Here is a 19,205-nt window from a genome sequence, read left to right as displayed (position 1 = left end):
TTGAGATGCTTCGTGGAGTTCATCGTTCCTTTCTCCAAGTGATGTGTGACCTCATAGTAATTGCGATGCGTGTGATCTCAGTTATCGTGGAGTTTAACAATTCATGGAAGGCAGAAGCTCAAACAACATATCTCACACGACTAATATAAATAAGGATCCATTATGCTATACTTTTCAAATAATAAACAAACAAAAAATTGAAAGTAAACATTATATATAATATATATATATATATATATTTTTTTTTNAAAAAAAAAAAAAAAAAAAAAAAAAAAAAAAAAAAAAAAAAAAAAAAAAAAAAAAAAAAAAAAAAAAAAAAAAAAAAAAGCGAAAATTTCCAGGTAGAGAGTTTTGAAGTATATCACTGCCTGGCAGCGAACGAGAGCTTGGCGGCAATCGTGTACTGACGCATAAGCAATTCGAAAAATGGAGGGAACACCAAGACCTTGAGCACTAGCGAAGCGTCAGCCATGGCGAATCTCTCCAGTCTGGTTCACGAGCTTCGAGAACGTATAGCAGCTTCTTCCTCCACTCCTCCTAATCGTTCCGATGACGTCGGTGTCGAAGTCCGATTTCGCGCCGTCCTTCCCAATCTCCTCCACGCTTACGTCGTTCCTTCTTCTTCAGGTTCCATTTTTCTGCTTCTTCGCTCGTCTTCAGATGCTTATTCTGTCTTTCTCGTTTTGAATCGCATGAAACCGTCTGGTTTAACTAAATTGAGCGAACGAGTTGTTCGTTTGTGGCATGTTGTTTGTTACTAACTTGCACTTTGGTTGGAGGAAGGAGTATTGGAGAAATGCACTTGCTATTATCTGCTATATTTTGCTGCGTTTCTTTCTTGATAATGTGAATCCGAATTCCATTTCTGTTTCTTGCAGTGAATGAGAGAGAAGTGGTTGCCGTGTTGAAACTCCTCTCACACACTGCGAGGAATTTTCCTGGTGTTTTTTACCATGGAAAGGCTAGCGCCGTTTTGCCTGTGGTTGGTCGGATATTACCTTTTTTTGCGGAGCCCGCTATCCAGTCAGTAATATGTGTTATTTTTTCCTTCTTTAGTTTTCTTTTGATCTAGTTGGTCGGGTCATGTTTTCTTGTGTGCCTCTGTCTTTTACTAATCTTACAGAAATTACTCCTAATCCCAGAGCACGATATGGAGTCATTTTTGAAACCGTTGGTTCCCTTTTATCCTTGCTTCGTACTGGAGCACGGGACGCATACCGTCAGTTTTTTCTCGATGCCATGTTAGTTGTTGAAGGTAAGCAGGAGCTTTATGCATAAAAAAAATTTCCTGTATAAACATGACCTACTTTTTGTTTGTGTTTGTCATAATCCGCTTTAGCATTGGTTGAATTACATGAAAGGTACAGCATTTGGATATTAAAAACTGTGGCCATGTATTTAGTTACAGGTTGATTGCTGCTTTGCGTCAACTGGGGTATGTTACATTGCCTATGAGATGCATGGATTGTGATTAAACGATTTAAAAAGTTTTAGTAAACTCTCAGCTGTTAGTTACATGCGGTAGTTTATTTGAACCCATGAACAATATTGAAGTATTCTTCATTTTAGGAGCAATGGCTCCCTAACTCCATTTTTCTTGCAGCATGAAAAAATAAAAATTTTGCCAGAGATGTACTTTCCACCGTACGTCCTCCCCAGGCCTTTAGCTTTTGGCTAGGGTGGGGGCGTTTTGACTTCTCATTTGTCTTGTTTCTTTGGATTGCCCTTGGAGATTATGTTTTCCCTTTTTACAGTGTCTTTGTATATGAAAGATTGTCTTCTGCAAATTAATTTTCCCCTAAATTTTTAACTGCACATGCAACACGTTGTAGTTCATTGTTTGAGGTAGCTCACATTCTCTATCCTGATGCAGATATTTTGTACATTGCATCACTTGGCACTGATACTGCAAGCTTTGTGGATTCCAGAAGAGTCACTTTGAATTGTTTCTCTGAATCTCTGAAGGGAATCTTTGAGGATCCCGATCATCTTGGGGATCTTCCAGAAGTCAACAGACCAACTAATGGCTCTGGTATTTTGATCAATCTGACGGGGAAAAAGAGGTGGCAGCCTTTTGTTACTTGGATTATTAAGCTTCTTGGTAAATGCTTGGCTGAGGGAACCGTGTACGTTGAAGGGCTTATCAGTATGTCAGATGTTTCAGCAGCATGTTCTTTGTTATGTTATGGAGATGCCGATTTGCAAATGGTAAATGGATAGTGTATTGGTTGCAACTGGAAAGTTGAAGTTTACGACTTTGTTATTAAAATTCCTCTTCTAAATAGTTTCTTTTTATTTTCTTTTATGATATTCATATTCTCACAGTTGCCTGGAATTTAATTTTTTTTGGAAGGCATGCTTTGATTTTGCACGCATTGTTGGATTGGTGATAGATGACGTCGTTCCTTATCAGCCTTTAATCCAGTCAATATCTACTATATTAAGTGAAGACAAACAGGGGCTTCCTATATTTAGGTATGTGTCGAATAAAAGAACGTGAAAAGTTGGCAATATAACTATTGGAGAGGGGAATATTATTTCCTCATGCTGCTTATCTTTCATTTTAGTTTGCCTATGGGTTCCTTTATTTTGTTATGTTCTTCACACTCTGCTTATAAAATCTTTTTCCAAGTTTATAGGGGATATAGTGTACAGCGGTTAGTTTGCAGTAGGAAAACTATAAAAGTAGTGTACAGATTATTAGAGAAGAATATATATTTTTCACATGTTAACAAAACTAAAGATCGTAAATCATCATTTTCTCCTTGTTCAGATTTCTTTCGTCTAGAATAGCTCAGTCCTTATTTTAAGTTAACTCTTCCATGGGTTGTGCCATGGTGAGCAAAAGGAGAAGTTGAAAAGTACGATGTGTTTGAGGTTTTGACTCCAATCACTTGCTTAGTATAATATATTTTTTTGATGTTCAAATGCTCTAGTCTAGGGTTGAGCAATTATACCGTGATTTCAATCAGGATTTGCTTTAGTTTGCCTTCACACAACAAGTAAAAGAAAGCCTAGTCGTTTATTTCATGAAATTTAAGCTTCTTTTAGTTCTGTCAGTGCTCTGTGAATTAGTTAATATTTGTGCCTTTTTTCCCGCTGGCAGAATGACTGACTCTTTAGGTAAATAGCAGCTAACCTATGTCATGAAGGCACTTTTTAGTAACATGTTTCTAACAGCGATTTAGTTTATTTACTCTGGCATTGTAATGCTTTGATAATTTGGCAGGAACGCATTATATGATGCTTCTATTGGAGATTGTCTTACTGTGCTATACTCCAACTGTTGCGATGATGTTGTCAAGCTAACTGCTGCAGACATGGTTGGCATATTTTCACAGTCCCTTTGGAGAACCAAGAGCATGGAGCTCAAGGTTAATTCACATTCCTAATGTCATTACTAGCAACAATAGAAAGTTCTGACATGGTTTGTCACATTCATGATTGCTGATGGTTTTTAGGAGCTTACTGGAAGGGATCTCAAATTAATTTTCACCTTTATATTTTGCATTTTTTAGGTTTCATTATGCAATGCATACATAAGGATTGCTAAAATCTGCCCTTCTCATATCTGGAGGCCTGAAATACTCGTTGATATGCTTTCTTTTCCAGAACCTTGCTTTGCTCTGATAGATTGCTTCCAAGCAGCTCTATCTATTCTTGGTCCTGATTATGTTGGAGGGTCTGTACCTGGCTTGGGTTTGTCAGAATTGAGCAACAAATCAATTGAAAACTCAAGAGTTGGAGAAAAGAGATGCTTAGAGGATTTGGACAATGTTAAGAACAAAAAACTGAAGGTTGATGGAGAAATTGTGAGCTCTGAAGCTGATATACTGGTTGAATGCAAGAAGCCTCACATCAAAATATGCGGAACTGATGTGACTTATGCAAATAATTTGCATAATTTACTTGTTTCATTTGTTGGATGTTCAAGAGCTTCGTCTATCAGAGCTGATGGTCTAAGACCAGAAGTTTCATTAACATCTCTTAGCATGCTGTGCATTGCATTCTGTCGTCACCCTGAAACTCATTTGTCCCAGGTCATATTTCAGGAGATGGTTTCATGGATTCCCTGGATATACAAGCAGGTAGCTTGATTTACTTTTTGTGAATGCTCCTAGATGTTTATTAGATGACCTAGTTTTCCTGTCCTATTATTAAAATTGAGACTTATTTCTAGGCAAAGCAAGGAAGCTTGATTTCTCTTGATCTATCCACATTTCTTGAAGGAATTCACAACATGCTTCTTTTACCAAGTAAGGCAATTGTTCAGTTGTCATGTTAAATTTTTCGAAGTTTTGTATTTGGCAGATGATTGCAACATTTCAGTTTGTCAATAGGTGCTAACCACTTGCAATATGTTGCTATCGGTGCCTGCATGCTTTTATATTTTTGCCATACACGAGAAATTCATAAAAGATGAATAGTGATTGTATTTTTCAGGTGGCTCACGATCTCAGATATAAAATTAGGAGCAATTTGAATTTTGGTATATTTGAGCTATCGTGGCCTTCTTTTCTGACCTCTCCCCATCTTTCTTTATCTTCTTAGAAACAATATTGAGATTATGCTTCATCTGAGAATTATTTCTGAATACTCATAGTTCCTTCTCTTTGTTGATGTGGTTGTGAGTGCTGACTATGCTATTTAATTGTATGATGTACAGCCCATGTATCTTCGTGTTTATTTTCACTCCTGTCTGGAAGTAATGATGAATGCACAGAAACTATGTCTGTGATACTTAAAGTTCCATGGACCCATTCAATCACCAGTTCTGAATCTTGCAAGCCATTGAAGACAAAATGCTTCTCTGTTCAGGTTGCATCCAAAGTTACTTCTATATTAAAGACTGAAACTGATCTTGAGGTCCTGGATTTGAGTCTTGTTGATGAAGATGATGAAGTTAGAATGGAAGCTGCCATTTCAATTCCAGTGATTGCTCTATGGACTGGTTTTGATAAGCTAACACAGTTATTTAGGAGGCTGACGTAAGTTGAGCCTTTTCATTAGTATATTGTTTCAGAGAAATATATGATTAACTGAATTATCAATTTACAAAAGGCTTGAGATCAAAGAAGGAAATTGAATTTTGTGAAATATTATTTGCCAGCAAGAGATTCTGATTCTGAACTATTTTCTTCTTTGGCTTGACATTAAAGGTATGAACTGGTAGGTTAAGAAGAACTTGTCAGTGTACTAATGGCCATCCTTTATGAAAGCTTCTAGACTTTTGCGAATAATTACAAATTAGGTGTAAATTGTAGATTTGGACACTAGTGTACTTTCTTCATGGAAGCCAAAAGCTGCTATACAGTCCAGAGAAAGCAAGTTATTGGTATAAAAAAGTGAATATGTGCTCGCAAACTAACAAGATACTGACAAAGTGAAAAGGAAATCCAAACAAGGAAAGTATAAGATATGATTGACATTGCAATGATATTAGATTTGATTCTACTGGTTTTTATATGCAAACTTTATAGGCGATACCTGTTGCTTAAATTCTCATGTTTATTACTCTCATTTGAATTACAGGATCTTGAAGGGAGAAAGGCATGACAAAGTTAAGAAAATTATCCCAGTTTCTCTTGGGTTTTTGTCATGCCTTTATGGATCTTGCCATTCGGTAGATGGTCAAAATATGAGCAGGTGCAAATTATTTTTAAATACAAACAGCGATAGATGCTGCCAGACAGTGGACTATATGCTTCAGGGATTTTGGTGTTCAAAGTGTGATCAGTCTGTTCTGCATGATCATAAACTTTATACAAATATAATTGAGCCACCTCACTGTTACCCAAAAATGAATTTGGATTGTGACATTGTCCATTTGATGTCGATGTTTTTTAAACTTCTTTTTGATGAGTCGTCAGAAGAGGTTCAAGTTTCTTGTGTGGAGACTCTTGGACGCATTCTGGTCCATGGGACTAGGGATGTTCTACTTCAAACAAGGACTGATTGGCTTAAATGTATTGAGTTTTTGCTTCTTAACAGAAAAAAAGCAATAAGAGAAGCATTCTGCCTTCAAATTAGTTCCTTACTCGAGGACCAAGTACTGAGTTGCCTTTTCCCAGAAGAAAACTTCTTAAACAAAAGGAAAGAGCTAATGTTTTTGGACTTTATTAAACAAGCAATGGTACCAACTACAGATCCCCAAATTCTCGACACTCTACTAGAATCTGTAGCAAACCTCATGACTGCAGTTGATATTCACAGTGATTTTTTTTCTCGTTCTCTTTTATTGTTGGTTGATCATCTTGACAATCCACAAATAACAGTGAGGATGAGTGCCTCAAGGTCAATCCACAATGCTTGCCGTTTTCATTTTAATGGGAAATTTGAATTAATCTTTTCAAAAGTTGTCCATCTTCGGAATGAGCTATTTGATTATCTCTCCACGGGACTTGTTAGCCGTCCAAAAATTGTACAAGAATTTGCAGAAGCTGTTTTGGGAGTTGAAACTGAAGTATTTGTTAAGAAAATGATTCCCGTTGTTCTTCCAAAGCTGGTGGTCTCTCATCAGAATAATGATCAAGCTGTCGAATCATTATATGAATTAGCTAAATGTGTGGACACTGATATGGTGACGTTGATAGTCAATTGGTTGCCAAAAGTTCTTGCCTTTGTTCTCTACCAAGCGAATGGGAAGGAGTTACTTTCTGCCTTGGAATTTTATCATGCTCAGACTGGTTCAAATCAGGAAGAGATTTTTGCAGCTGCATTACCTGCTCTTTTAGATGAACTAGTATGCTTTGTGGATGGTGGCGATTCAGATGAAGTCAGTACAAGGTATATAGCGTCAAATTACTCAAGATTTTGCATTGGAGTTTGGAATTAGATTTTCTAAAATTCATCTGTTTTCGCTTATCGATTGAAACTTTGCCTATTTTCCTTCCTACTTTACCTATTTGCTTGGACATTTGTCAGCTTGTTTGTTGTCCAAAATATGTCTTGTTTCCTTTCTATTAGGTGTGATGGGTTTTGAAGTGCCATTTAGGTATATTTAATTCTAGAACTTGTTTATTGTTCCTCCTTGGTTTCTGTTTCTATCGTGTTTTTTTTTTGTTTGTTTTTAATCAATCTTCATTTTGTAGGTTAGCAAGAGTTCCAGAGATGATATTACAAGTTGCTCGAGTTCTCACTGGTGGGGACGATCTTCCAGGATTTTTGAGAAATCATTTTGTTGGTCTCCTTAACAGCATTGATAGGAAAATGCTCCATGCAGAGGATGTTTGCCTGCAGAAACAAGCTCTGCAACGTATTGAAATGCTGATAAAATTGATGGGTTCTCATCTTAGTACCTATGTTCCAAAACTAATGGTTCTACTTATGCATGTTATTGGGAAGGAAGTACTGCAAAGTGAAGGTCTCATTGTCTTGAATTCTTTTATCCAACAATTGGCTAAAGTATCACCATCTAGCATCAAGTATGTGATTTCTCAAGTCTTTGCTGCACTTGTGCCTTTCCTGGAGAGAGATGAAACTTCCATTCATTTAAATATGGTGGTAAAAATTTTGGAAGAACTCGTTTTAAAAAATAGGAGTATACTAAAGGCGCATATCCGCGAATTCCCTCCATTGTCTCATATTTCTGCTCTGACAGAGGTGAACAGAGCAATACATGAAACTCGTGGGTCAATGACTCTAAAGGATCAGCTGCGAGATTTTGTTGATGGCTTAAATCATGAGAACTTGAATGTGAGATACATGGTGGCATGTGAACTGAGCAAGTTGCTGAACATGAGAAGCAAGGAGGTTACAGCTTTTATAAGTGCTGAAGCGGATCCAGACATGGATGTTTTGAGCTCACTAATTTCATCCTTGCTAAGAGGTTGTGCTGAGGAGTCAAGGACTGCAGTGGGCCAGAGGCTGAAATTGGTTTGTGCTGATTGTCTTGGAGCACTAGGTGCCGTAGATCCTGCTAAAGTGAAGAGCTTTTCATGCCAACGATTTAAAATTGAATGCTCTGATGATGATCTAATCTTTGAATTGATTCACAAACATTTAGCTCGGGCCTTTAGAGCAGCACCAGATACCATTATTCAAGATTCTGCGGCATTAGCCATACAGGAGCTTCTAAAAATTGCAGGATGTAAAGCATCACTGGATGAAAATGCTGCTGCTTCAGAGTCACCATCGTTGAAAGACAAAGGTGCTTCAAAAACTGTCGCGTCTGATTCTTCAGATGGTGGTAATGCGATGAGTATGAGGGGTCAGAAATTGTGGGGACGCTTCTCTGATTATGTGAAAGAAATTATAGCACCTTGCTTAACCTCAAGATTTCAGCTCCCGAATGTGGCTGACTCTGCATTTGTTAGTTCAATATATCGGCCAGGTATGTCATTCAGAAGGTGGATATTCTTTTGGATAAAAAAGCTAACTGCGCATGCCACTGGGTCTCGTGCCAGTATTTTTCATGCTTGTCGAGGTATAGTACGGCATGATATGCAGACAGCTGTCTATCTGCTGCCTTATTTAGTTCTCAGTGCCGTCTGTCATGGTACAGTGGAGGCACGTCATGGCATAACAGAAGAAATTTTGTCTGTTCTCAATGCTGCAGCTGCAGAGAATGGCGTGGCTGTGATTAACGGAAATATTGGAGGGCAAAGTGATGTTTGCATTCAAGCTGTGTTTACTCTTCTTGATAATCTAGGACAGTGGGGGGACGACGTTGAGCGAGGATTATCACTTTCTCAATCTGGTCAGTCATCGTCTTCTAAGAGTTCGGTGGCCAAGTCAAAGGAATCAAGTTCAAATGCTCAAGTTGATCAGGAGCAACTCCTGGTTCAGTGTAGATATGTTTCACAGCTTTTGGATGCAATCCCAAAAATCACTCTTGCTAGGGCTTCCTTGAGCTGCCAGGCCTATGCTAGATCTTTGATGTATTTTGAGTCATATGTTCGAGGAAAATCTGGTTCTTTTAACCCTGCGGCTGAGAGAAGTGGCATCTTTGAGGACGAAGATATTTCATATCTCATGGAAATATATAGTTATCTCGATGAGCCTGATGGTATATCTGGCTTGGCATGTTTACGTAAATCCTTGAGGTTACAAGACCAACTTTTGATTACTAAAAAAGCTGGAAATTGGGCAGAAGTATTGACCTTTTGTGAACAAGCTTTGCATATGGAACCAAATTCTGTTCAGAGGCATTCAGATGTTCTTAATTGTTTGTTAAATATGTGTCACCTTCAAGCCATGGTTACTCATGTGGATGGTTTAATTACGAGGATTCCTCAGTACAAGAAAACATGGTGCATGCAAGGAGTGCAGGCAGCTTGGAGGCTTGGCAGGTGGGACCTGATGGATGAATACCTCACGGGAGCTGATGAAGAAGGTCTTCTTTGTAGCAGCTCTGAAAGTAATGCTTCTTTTGACATGGACGTGGCAAAAATTCTTCAGGCAATGATGAAGAAGAATAAGTTTTCAGTTTCTGAGAAAATTGCTCTATCCAAACAGTCACTGATTGCCTCTCTTGCTGCCGCTGGCATGGATTCTTACACACGTGCTTATCCATTTGTTGTGAAACTTCACCTTCTGAAAGAGCTCGAGGACTTCCATAACCTTCTTTTTAATGACTCTTTCTTGGAAAAGACATTCCGTGTGGATGATCAGGAATTTTCAGAAGTGATTCAAAATTGGGAGAATCGGCTGAAATTTACTCAGTCATCACTCTGGGCAAGAGAGCCACTTCTGTCCTTTCGAAGGTTGGTTTTTGGTGCTAGTGGTTTTGGTGCTCAAGTTGGGAACTGCTGGCTTCAGTATGCAAAGCTGTGTCGCTCTGCTGGTCATTATGAAACAGCAAACCGTGCAATTCTTGAAGCTCAGGCTTCTGGTGCACCTAATGTTCATATGGAGAAGGCCAAGCTTTTATGGAGCACTAGGCGGTCAGATGGTGCTATCTCAGAATTGCAACAATCTCTTCTTAACATGCCTGTGGAAGTCATAGGTTCTGCTGCAATGTCTTCAATAACAAGCCTTTCCTTGGTTCCAATGAATCCAGCTTCTTTAACATGTGATACTCAAGCTTTGAATGAGAATAGAGATATTGCAAAGACTCTTCTCCTGTACTCGAGGTGGATACATTGCACTGGGCAAAAGCAAAAGGAAGATGTCATCAATCTTTATTCAAGAGTAAAGGAGCTACAGCCCAAGTGGGAGAAAGGATACTTCTTTATGGCTAGGTATTGTGATGAATTGCTTGCAGATGCCAGGAAACGCCAGGAAGAGAGTATTGAACAAGGCCCGAGAAAAGTCTCATCATCTTCTGCTGCTATTGGCTCTTCGAATATGAGTAACGAGAAGCCCTGGTGGTCTTATGTTCCTGATGTACTCTTGTTCTATGCGAAAGGACTTCACAGAGGTCACAAGAATCTATTTCAAGCACTTCCAAGATTGTTAACTTTGTGGTTTGACTTCGGGAGCATCTACCAAAGAGTTGGTTCGTCATCCAACAAGGATTTGAAAAGTGTTCATGGAAAGGTTCTAAATTTAGTTTTAAATGTCATTTTGATTTCCTTTCATCACATGAGGTGCACATTTTTTATTACTATTATCAATTGTCACTTGTTTTTCTAGGTTCTGAGCATCATGAGAGGTTGTTTGAAGGATTTGCCTACGTATCAATGGTTGGCTGTACTGCCTCAGTTAGTTTCAAGGATTTGCCATCAGAATGAAGAAACTGTTCGATTGGTCAAACACATAATTACCTCTGTTGTTCGACAGTATCCCCAGCAAGCTCTTTGGATAATGGCCGCAGTTTCCAAATCCACCGTTCCTTCAAGACGAGAGGCAGCCATGGAGATAATCCAATCTGCAAAAAAAGATCGTAGTCAAGGAAATAGTGGGAACAATTTATTTCTTCAGTTTGCCAGTCTAATTGATCACCTAATCAAGTTGTGCTTCCATCCTGGTCAGCAAAGAGCGAGGAACATTAATATCTCTACGGAATTTAGCACATTAAAGAGAATGATGCCATTGGAGATTATTATGCCAATTCAACAATCTATGGTTGTTAATCTACCAAAATATGATGTGAATCTCACTGATTCACTGAGGTCTGACATCTTTTCTGCCACAGAGCTTCCTACAATATCAGGAATAGCCGATGAGGCTGAGATTCTTTCATCACTTCAGCGACCTAAGAAAGTATGGTGTTTTTTTCAGTGTTTTGACTTCTGCAATTTTTTTTTTTAATATATGCATCATGTTTTCTTTTTTACTTCTTGCCTGTTCAAGTATCTTTCTATATTCTTTGCTGTGGAAGGACTTGTCGTGTCACTTCTTTCCTTTTAGAGATATTATTATAGTCTTTGTGCTGGGAATTTTATGTTTGGAAGCAGGATGTGTTAGGAATCACGAACCTCCACAATGATATGATATTGTCCACTTTGAGCATAAGCTCTCGTGTTTTTGCTTTTGGTTTCCCCAAAAGGCCTCATACCAATGAAGATAGTGTTCCTTACTTATTAAATTCATGATCTTTCTCTTAATTAGCCAATGTGGGACTATTCCTCTCAATAATTCTCAACAATCCTCTCCTCGAACAAAGTACACTATAGAGCCTCCCTTGAGGCCTCCTTTACTAGAGCTCTTTAACTACCTCCCATTAATCGAGACTCGACTCTTTCCGTGGAGCCCTCGAACAAAATACACCCTTTGTTCGACTTGAGTCTTTTGACTGCACCTTCGAGGTTCACAACTTCTTTGTTCGACATTTGAGGATTCTATTGACATGACTAAGTTAAGGGCATGACTCTGATACCATGTTAGGAATCACGAACCTCCACAATGGTGTGATATTGTCCACTTTGAGCATAAGCTCTCATGGCTTTACTTTTGATTTCCCCAAAAGGCCTCATATAGTGTTCCTTATAAATCCATGATCTTTCTCTTAATTAGCCGACGTGGGACTACTCCTCTCAATAATCCTCAACAGAATGTAGCTTTTCATCATAGTTTGTTACATTATTTAAGATACGCTGTAGAAGGTTGCTTATTCTTCTTTCTTTCTTTATTTTTATAATTTTTGTAGAGCCACCATAGTTCAACTAGCCCATACAGCGCAGGTGAAGCAAGCAGATAAATTTATATTCCCTGCTATGATCTCAATTTTAACTATGTAATTATATTGCTTCTTTGAATAGGTATAAAATAAAATTCTTTGGCTTCTTGGGCTTGTATATTAGTATAATTATTCGATGATTCGTGCCTTACTAACTTGACTGTAAACCCTTCTTTTGTTACAGATCATTCTGTTGGGTAGTGATGGTATTGAGCGGCCATTCCTCTGCAAACCAAAAGATGATCTCCGGAAGGATGCTCGCATGATGGAGTTCACAGCTATGATAAACCGTTTATTATCCAAATATCCAGAAAGCCGCCGGAGGAAGCTCTACATACGCACCTTTGCTGTGATACCTCTGACAGAGGATTGTGGTATGGTAGAATGGGTTCCTCATACTCGTGGTCTTAGACATATACTACAAGACGTATATATAACTTGTGGTAAGTTTGATAGGCAGAAGACAAATCCTCAAATTAAGCGAATATATGACCAATGCCAAGGTAAAATATCTGAAGATGAGATGCTGAAGACAAAAATTCTTCCTATGTTCCCTCCCATTTTCCATAGATGGTTTTTGAATACCTTTTCAGAACCAGCTGCTTGGTTTAGGGCGCGGATAGCTTATGCGCATACAACTGCAGTTTGGTCTATGGTTGGACACATTGTGGGGCTGGGTGATAGACATGGTGAAAATATTCTTTTTGATTCTACTACGGGTGACTGTGTTCATGTTGATTTCAGTTGTTTATTTGACAAAGGTCTGCAGCTTGAAAAGCCTGAACTGGTGCCTTTTAGGCTAACCCAGGTAAGAACTACATGATTTATATTTTAGCTTCCAGATAAACTTGCGCAATTTTTATATTCAAGAATTATGAGCAACCACCAATTTCTACTATTTGATGTAAGACCAGCCAAATTATACTTGGTTCAATATTTGTTATGCAGTCCATGTAGAAATTTTCATTAATAGAAGCTCTCCAAGATGCTATCATTGACGAATTTAGTTACTGTTTGCTTTTATCCATGGTATTTGCATCCCTAATTTTTGCTTTTCTCCTCCATGTTGCCATTTTACTATCAGAACATGATTGATGGATTAGGAATCACTGGGTATGAGGGTGTTTTCTTGAGAGTTTGTGAAATTACTCTTTCTGTATTGAGGACTCATCGGGATACTTTGATGAGCATACTTGAAACTTTCATTCATGATCCGCTCGTGGAGTGGACAAAATCTCACAAATCCAGTGGTGTTGAAGTTCAGAATCCTCATGCTCAGGTTTGGTTGTTTGTTCTTAGAATCTCTTCTTTAGTTGTTTGAACTACGTATTAAGTTTAAGAATTTGAAATTGATAGATTGTAAAATCTTTTTCTTATCCGCTTTTAACACATTGAATTGCTCATTCCTATCGCCATGCTCTTTTGATACTGTTACAGCGAGCCATCAGTAACATTGAGGATAGGTTACAAGGTGTAGTTGTTGGTGTTGGAGCTGCACCATCTTTGCCCCTTGCTGTCGAAGGTCAGGCTCGTCGATTAATTGCGGAAGCAGTCTCTCACAAAAATCTTGGGAAGATGTACATATGGTGGATGCCATGGTTTTAGATGAGATGAGGAATCACAAAAAGATCCCAAGGTTCTTTCCCTCGACCAAGATCAAAGATTGGCTATAACCTTCTTTTCTAGCGATCAATTTGGACGGACTTCTTGGAGAAGAGAGGTAATGTCTTTTTTCCTTTTTATTTATTCTCTTTTTTTGTTTTTGTTTTTTTTTTTATTACAAAAAGTATACATAGGTTAGTAGTGAGTGAGTATTTGAGCTAGCTTACATTTACTTTGACAAATCTTGAAACAATTACTTGATCCTACAACATTAGATTGTCAAAGCTTGTAGTACTTTAATATCTTAGGAAGGAGGCCTTCATGAAATTTGAACCTGTTCTGTCAAAGCTNTTTTTTTTTTTTTTTTTTTTTTTTTTTTTTTTTTTTTTTTTTTTTTTTTTTTTTTTTTTTTTTTTACTTGCTCCAATGACTACTAGGTCAACCTAGGATTGTTAAGAGAGGTACAAAAACTTGCTGCGAAGTGCGTTCCAAGTTATATATGCCTAGGTATATATCGGTATGTATGACAACCTAAACAAATGTTAATGTTCTAAAAGTATATATCAATATGCATGCGAGTAAATTTAGAGGTGCCTTGTCCAAGATTGTTGGGAGGGAGTCCTAGTCTTCCATTGGCTAATTAAGGGAAAATCATGAGTTTATAAATAAGGAATACATCTATAAGGGGAGGCTGTTTGAGAGATCCATAGGTTTCAGGGGAGGCTAGCCTCGAAAGTGGAGTCAAAAGTGACTCAAGTGTCGAACAAATGGTGTACTTTGTTTGAGGGCTCCAAAAAAGAGAGTGAGCCTCAATTAAGGGGAAGCTGCTCGAGGGCTCAATAGGCCTTATGGGAGGTTCTATGGTGTACTTTGTTCGAAGGGAGTCTTGTTGAGCATTGTTGGGAGGGAGTCCCGACTAATTAAGGGGAAGATCATGAATACAAACCATGAAGACTACCTACTTTGAATTTAATATCTTATAAATTACTTTACCATTGTAGGATCAGACGCTTGTCTTCACGAATAAAAAGAAAAACCGTGTATTAAGCTAGATGATGGACCTGCTAATTTTGGCTCAATCTAATCTTCACTGATTATTATTCTACAGGCTTTCTGATTAATGGGTGTATTAGAGACTAACAATGAAGCAAGCACTCTGTAAAGGATTCGGGTAAAATCTCTCATTCAAGTTCATGATTTCTCAAGCCATTTGCTATTATTACCCTCAAAGCTCAAAGGTCCATTACAACTGACTTTATACATTTTGGCTGTGATATTATATGCTGTCTTTGTGTAATGAGTTGCATGAATGGCCTTTTGAGTTTATTGTGCTTGATTTTGATTCTATATTTCAATTTCCATTTTGCTTGTTATCATGGGAGAGGTTTACATCTTTTGTATATCAACCTAAATGAGTGCTAGCAAACTGACCACTACCATAGTTCTTGATAATTTTGTGTACAATATTCATGGGAAGAAGCTCTTGAAATGTTTGAATGAAGTTTCCTAAAATATTTAGGGTTGGAAACTCGGTGAAAACTCTCAAAGCTAATAGAGTATGAAGCGAGATTTTGCTAACTTATAGGGCTTAGTTGTAACGACTCAGATCCATCCCTAGTAGATATTGTTCTCTTTGGGTTTTCCTTTTTGGGCTTTCCCTCAAGGCTTTAAAACGCGTCTGCTAGTGGAAGGTTTCCACACCCTTGTAAATGGTGGTTTGTTCTCTTCCCCAACCAATGTGGGAAATCACAATCCACCCCCTTTTGGGGCCAGCGTTCTCGCTGGCACTCTTTCCTTCCTCCCATCGATGTGGGACTACTCCCAAATCCACCCCCTCTTTGGGGAACAGTGAGAAGGTTGACACATAGTCGAGGTGTCTGGCTTTGATACCATTTGTAACGGCCCAGATCCACCGCTAGCAGATATTGTTCTCTTTGGGCTTTTCTTGAGCTTCCCCTCAAGGCTTTAAAACGCGTCTGCTAGAGGAAGGTTTCCACACCCTTGTAAATGATGGCTTGTTCTCTCCCCCTACCAATGCAACCAATGTGGGACATCACAAATAATTTCTATGCAAAATGAATTTATTTCTAAAATATAGAGACGACCAATAACAATTTTAATATTCTGCGGGACGGTGATAAATTTGTGAATTTAGAACATAACTTCACCCACCCGTTCAACAAGATCAAAATTATCCACAAGTTCGATTAAAATTGTAAAAATGGAATCATTAAATTTAACTCTAAAAAAATTGGATCTTTCTAGAAATAATAGAAAACTAAATAAAAATATCGCAAGAAAGAGAATTTGTTTTTTTTCCCCCTAAATTGGGCTTATAGAATTTTAAAATTTATGATGAATTTTAAAATTTATTTGTTAGGTCAATAATTTTTTTTTATATAAAATAAAAAATCTAAAAATTATTAATCAATTTTCAATTTATAGGTTTATTTAAAAAGTTCTTAAAAATAATTTCAAAGTTAAAATTTTAATTCAACCAAAAATTTAAATAAAGTAGAATGGTTGAAATTATAAATAAATAAATAATAATAATAAAAAAAGATTGAAATGAAAATAATTTAAAAATTAAAATATAACCTACAATCAAACACTTTGTTTGAAATGTGAATCGATAGAAGAAGAAGAAGAAGAAGGTCATGGATTAGGACAGTGGCGCGAGTGAATCTCGTCGGCGTTTCTTAGCTGAATGCATCATCAGAGAATTTCAAACATCTTCCTTTTGTTTAATCGAACCTCTGGCAGAAACAGAACAAATCTAGATTTCCTTTCTTCTCCCAATGCCAAGTAAACAATCAACTGGTTCATTCCATGCCCCATTTGGTGATGATTCGCCGGAGAATTTGGTCAACCAAGACCTTTCACACAGCTGCTTTAACAATCTTCAATGCTCAGCGGTATGTTCGCCGTCGTCCAACTACATTCAACATTGCTGTTCAGTTGAAACAGAGCTGTTTCTCTTCTTTTCAAGCTCCGGAATTCTATTCCCTGAACAAGAAGATGTCTTATTTGATTCGAACAGGTCAAATAATTGAAGCGAGAGAATTTTTTGATAGCATTAAGCATCGGAATACGATCACTTGGAATACGATGATCACTGGGTATGTGAAAAGAAGAGAGATGACAAAAGCACGACAGTTGTTCGATGAAATGCCTCACAGAGACATTGTGTCATGGAACTTGATGTTATCAGGTTATATATCTTGTGGTGGAAGGTACATTGAGAGTGGACGAAACCTATTTGATAAAATGCCACAAAGAGATTGTGTTTCATGGAACACAATGGTTAGTGGGTATGCCAAGAATGGGATGATGGAAGAAGCAGAAGAGCTTTTCAAGTACATGCCTGAGCGTAATGTTGTCTCATGGAATGCCATGGTTTCTGGTTATTTAATGAATGGTTATGTGGAGAAAGCTATTGAGTTCTTCAAGATGATGCCCGAACGAGACTCCGCTTCTCTTAGTGCATTGGTTTCTGGTCTGATTCAGAATGAGAAACTGGTTGAAGCTGAAAGGATTTTGCTTCAATATGGTGGGAGTGATGGTAGAGGGAATTTAGTTCATGCTTATAACACTTTAATTGCTGGATATGGTCAGAAAGGAATGATCCAAGAAGCCCGAAAACTGTTCGATTGCATCCCTAATCGACAGGAAGACGAAAATGGAAGCTTTGGGAGGAATGTGGTATCATGGAACTCTATGATTATGAGCTATGTGAGAGCTGGTGACATAGTCTCTGCTCGAGAACTCTTCGACAAAATGGTCGAGCGAGATACTTTTTCATGGAACACTATGATCAGTGGCTACATTCAAATCTTGGATATGAAAGAGGCCTCGAATCTGTTCGGTAGAATGTCGAATCCCGATACCCTTTCTTGGAATATGATGATTTCTGGGTTCGCTGAGATACGTAATTTGAAACTAGCTCATGATTTGTTCATTAGGATGCCAGAGAAAAGCCTTGTCTCATGGAATTCCATGATATCTGGGTATGAGAAAAATGAAGATTATAAAGGAGCCATTAACATCTTTTTGCAGATGCAATTTGAGGGTAAGAAACCAGATAGACATACTTTATCATCAATTCTTAGTGCTTGTGCTGGTTTGGTTGATCTGGCTTTAGGAACTCAGATTCATCAGTTGATTACAAAAGCATTTATTGCAGATTTGCCCATAAACAACTCTCTTGTTACCATGTACTCGAGATGTGGAGCAATCGTCGAGGCACGAACCGTTTTCGACGAAATGAACCTTCAGAGAGATGTCATTTCTTGGAACGCGATGATCGGCGCGTATGCCTCTCATGGCTTTGCAACAGAGGCTCTTCAACTTTTTGACTTGATGAAGCAATGTAATGTGCAGCCTTCTTATATTACATTCATTTCTGTTCTGAATGCTTGTGCTCATGCTGGATTGATTGAGGAAGGCAGGAGGGAGTTCAACTCCATGGTTAACGCTCACGGTATCGAACCACGAGTTGAACACTATGCTGTCCTTGTCGATATCATCGGTCGACATGGGCAGCTTGAAGAAGCAATGAGTTTGATCAATAACATGCCTTGTAAACCAGATAAAGCGGTGTGGGGTGCTTTACTTGGTGCTTGTAGGGTGCACAACAATGTTGAAATGGCTCGTGTCGCAGCTGAAACCTTGATGAAACTCGAACCAGAAAGCGCAGCTCCTTACGTGTTGCTATATAACATGTATGCCGATGTCGGACGATGGAATGATGCTGCTGAAGTGAGAACGAGGATGGAGAAGAACAATATTCAAAAGGAAACTGGATATAGTCGGGTGGATTCTTTTTGATTGGCTTCCATTTGCTTGGGTAAGTAATTATCAGTTCATAACTTATAACTACTTGTTCATTAGATGCATCTTTCGAATCATTTTCAACACTGAAATCTTGTTTAAAAGAAGTGTTCGGATGCTTATTCATGGAGAATCGCTCATTGATTCGTGGACGTCGGTTCTAAACTTTCAGAAGTATGGAGAAATTTATAGTTCATATTGTTTTAACTGCCTCTAAAATAGTCTCTACAATGTACGTGTTTGTGAAGAATTTGAAGAAAGATTCAACGTGTTCGTTGTATCGTGGAGTCCATTCTAAACTTTTAGAAGCATGGTTCAACCATAGTTTTTTATTTTTCTCGTACCTAGTAGAAATTTCTCAATCATATTGTTTCAACATCATCTAAAATAATCTTAGTTTTTTAATTTATTTGATCATATTGATTCTAAAAAATATAACGAAATTCAATGAAAACAATCGAACAACTAACCGAACAAACTTTAGTGCGATATTTATAGTTTAATGGTTCATTTTCTGCCCCTGAGAAACCATCGATAACGATGACTAGTTTAAGTGAGGAAGAATGTCACAACCATATTATAAAGAGAGTAGGTTGTGACCTTCACATTGAGATAAATAAAGTGACGACCCTCCATAACGATGACTAGTTTAAGTGAGGAAGAATGTCACAACCATATTATAAAGAGAAGAATGTCACAACCATATTATAAA

General features: G+C 37.9%; 2 protein-coding genes across 3 annotated transcripts; both read left to right on the top strand.

Moving 5' to 3' along the window:
• The first annotated feature begins 335 nt into the window (after nt 1–335).
• LOC111792389 (serine/threonine-protein kinase ATR) lies at nt 336–15,084 on the top strand. The gene is made up of 16 exons (XM_023673798.1): nt 336–627; nt 879–1,023; nt 1,143–1,255; nt 1,874–2,208; nt 2,354–2,475; nt 3,230–3,374; nt 3,519–4,088; nt 4,181–4,256; nt 4,667–4,988; nt 5,533–6,786; nt 7,092–10,479; nt 10,576–11,145; nt 12,246–12,869; nt 13,146–13,340; nt 13,499–13,781; nt 14,772–15,084. The coding sequence occupies exons 1-15, from the start codon at nt 471–473 to the stop codon at nt 13,664–13,666; spliced, it is 8,184 nt and encodes a 2,727-aa protein (XP_023529566.1). The 5' UTR covers nt 336–470; the 3' UTR covers nt 13,667–13,781; nt 14,772–15,084.
• Nucleotides 15,085–16,290: 1,206 nt separating this feature from the next.
• On the top strand, nt 16,291–18,700 carry LOC111792420 (pentatricopeptide repeat-containing protein At1g62260, mitochondrial). 2 transcript variants are annotated; one of them, XM_023673875.1, is made up of 2 exons: nt 16,291–17,732; nt 17,847–18,700. In XM_023673875.1, the coding sequence occupies exons 1-2, from the start codon at nt 16,493–16,495 to the stop codon at nt 18,488–18,490; spliced, it is 1,884 nt and encodes a 627-aa protein (XP_023529643.1). In that variant the 5' UTR covers nt 16,291–16,492; the 3' UTR covers nt 18,491–18,700. The 2 variants fall into 2 exon arrangements, with proteins under 2 accessions (XP_023529643.1, XP_023529642.1); XM_023673874.1 differs by having other exon boundaries at nt 16,291–18,700.
• The last annotated feature ends 505 nt before the right edge of the window (nt 18,701–19,205 follow it).

The sequence above is a fragment of the Cucurbita pepo genome, chromosome LG04 (genome assembly GCF_002806865.2).
Source record: "Cucurbita pepo subsp. pepo cultivar mu-cu-16 chromosome LG04, ASM280686v2, whole genome shotgun sequence".
Classification (NCBI taxonomy): Eukaryota; Viridiplantae; Streptophyta; class Magnoliopsida; order Cucurbitales; family Cucurbitaceae; genus Cucurbita; species Cucurbita pepo.
The sequence above is the reverse complement of the archived record's forward strand: the minus strand, read 5'-3'. Positions and strand labels throughout refer to the sequence as shown.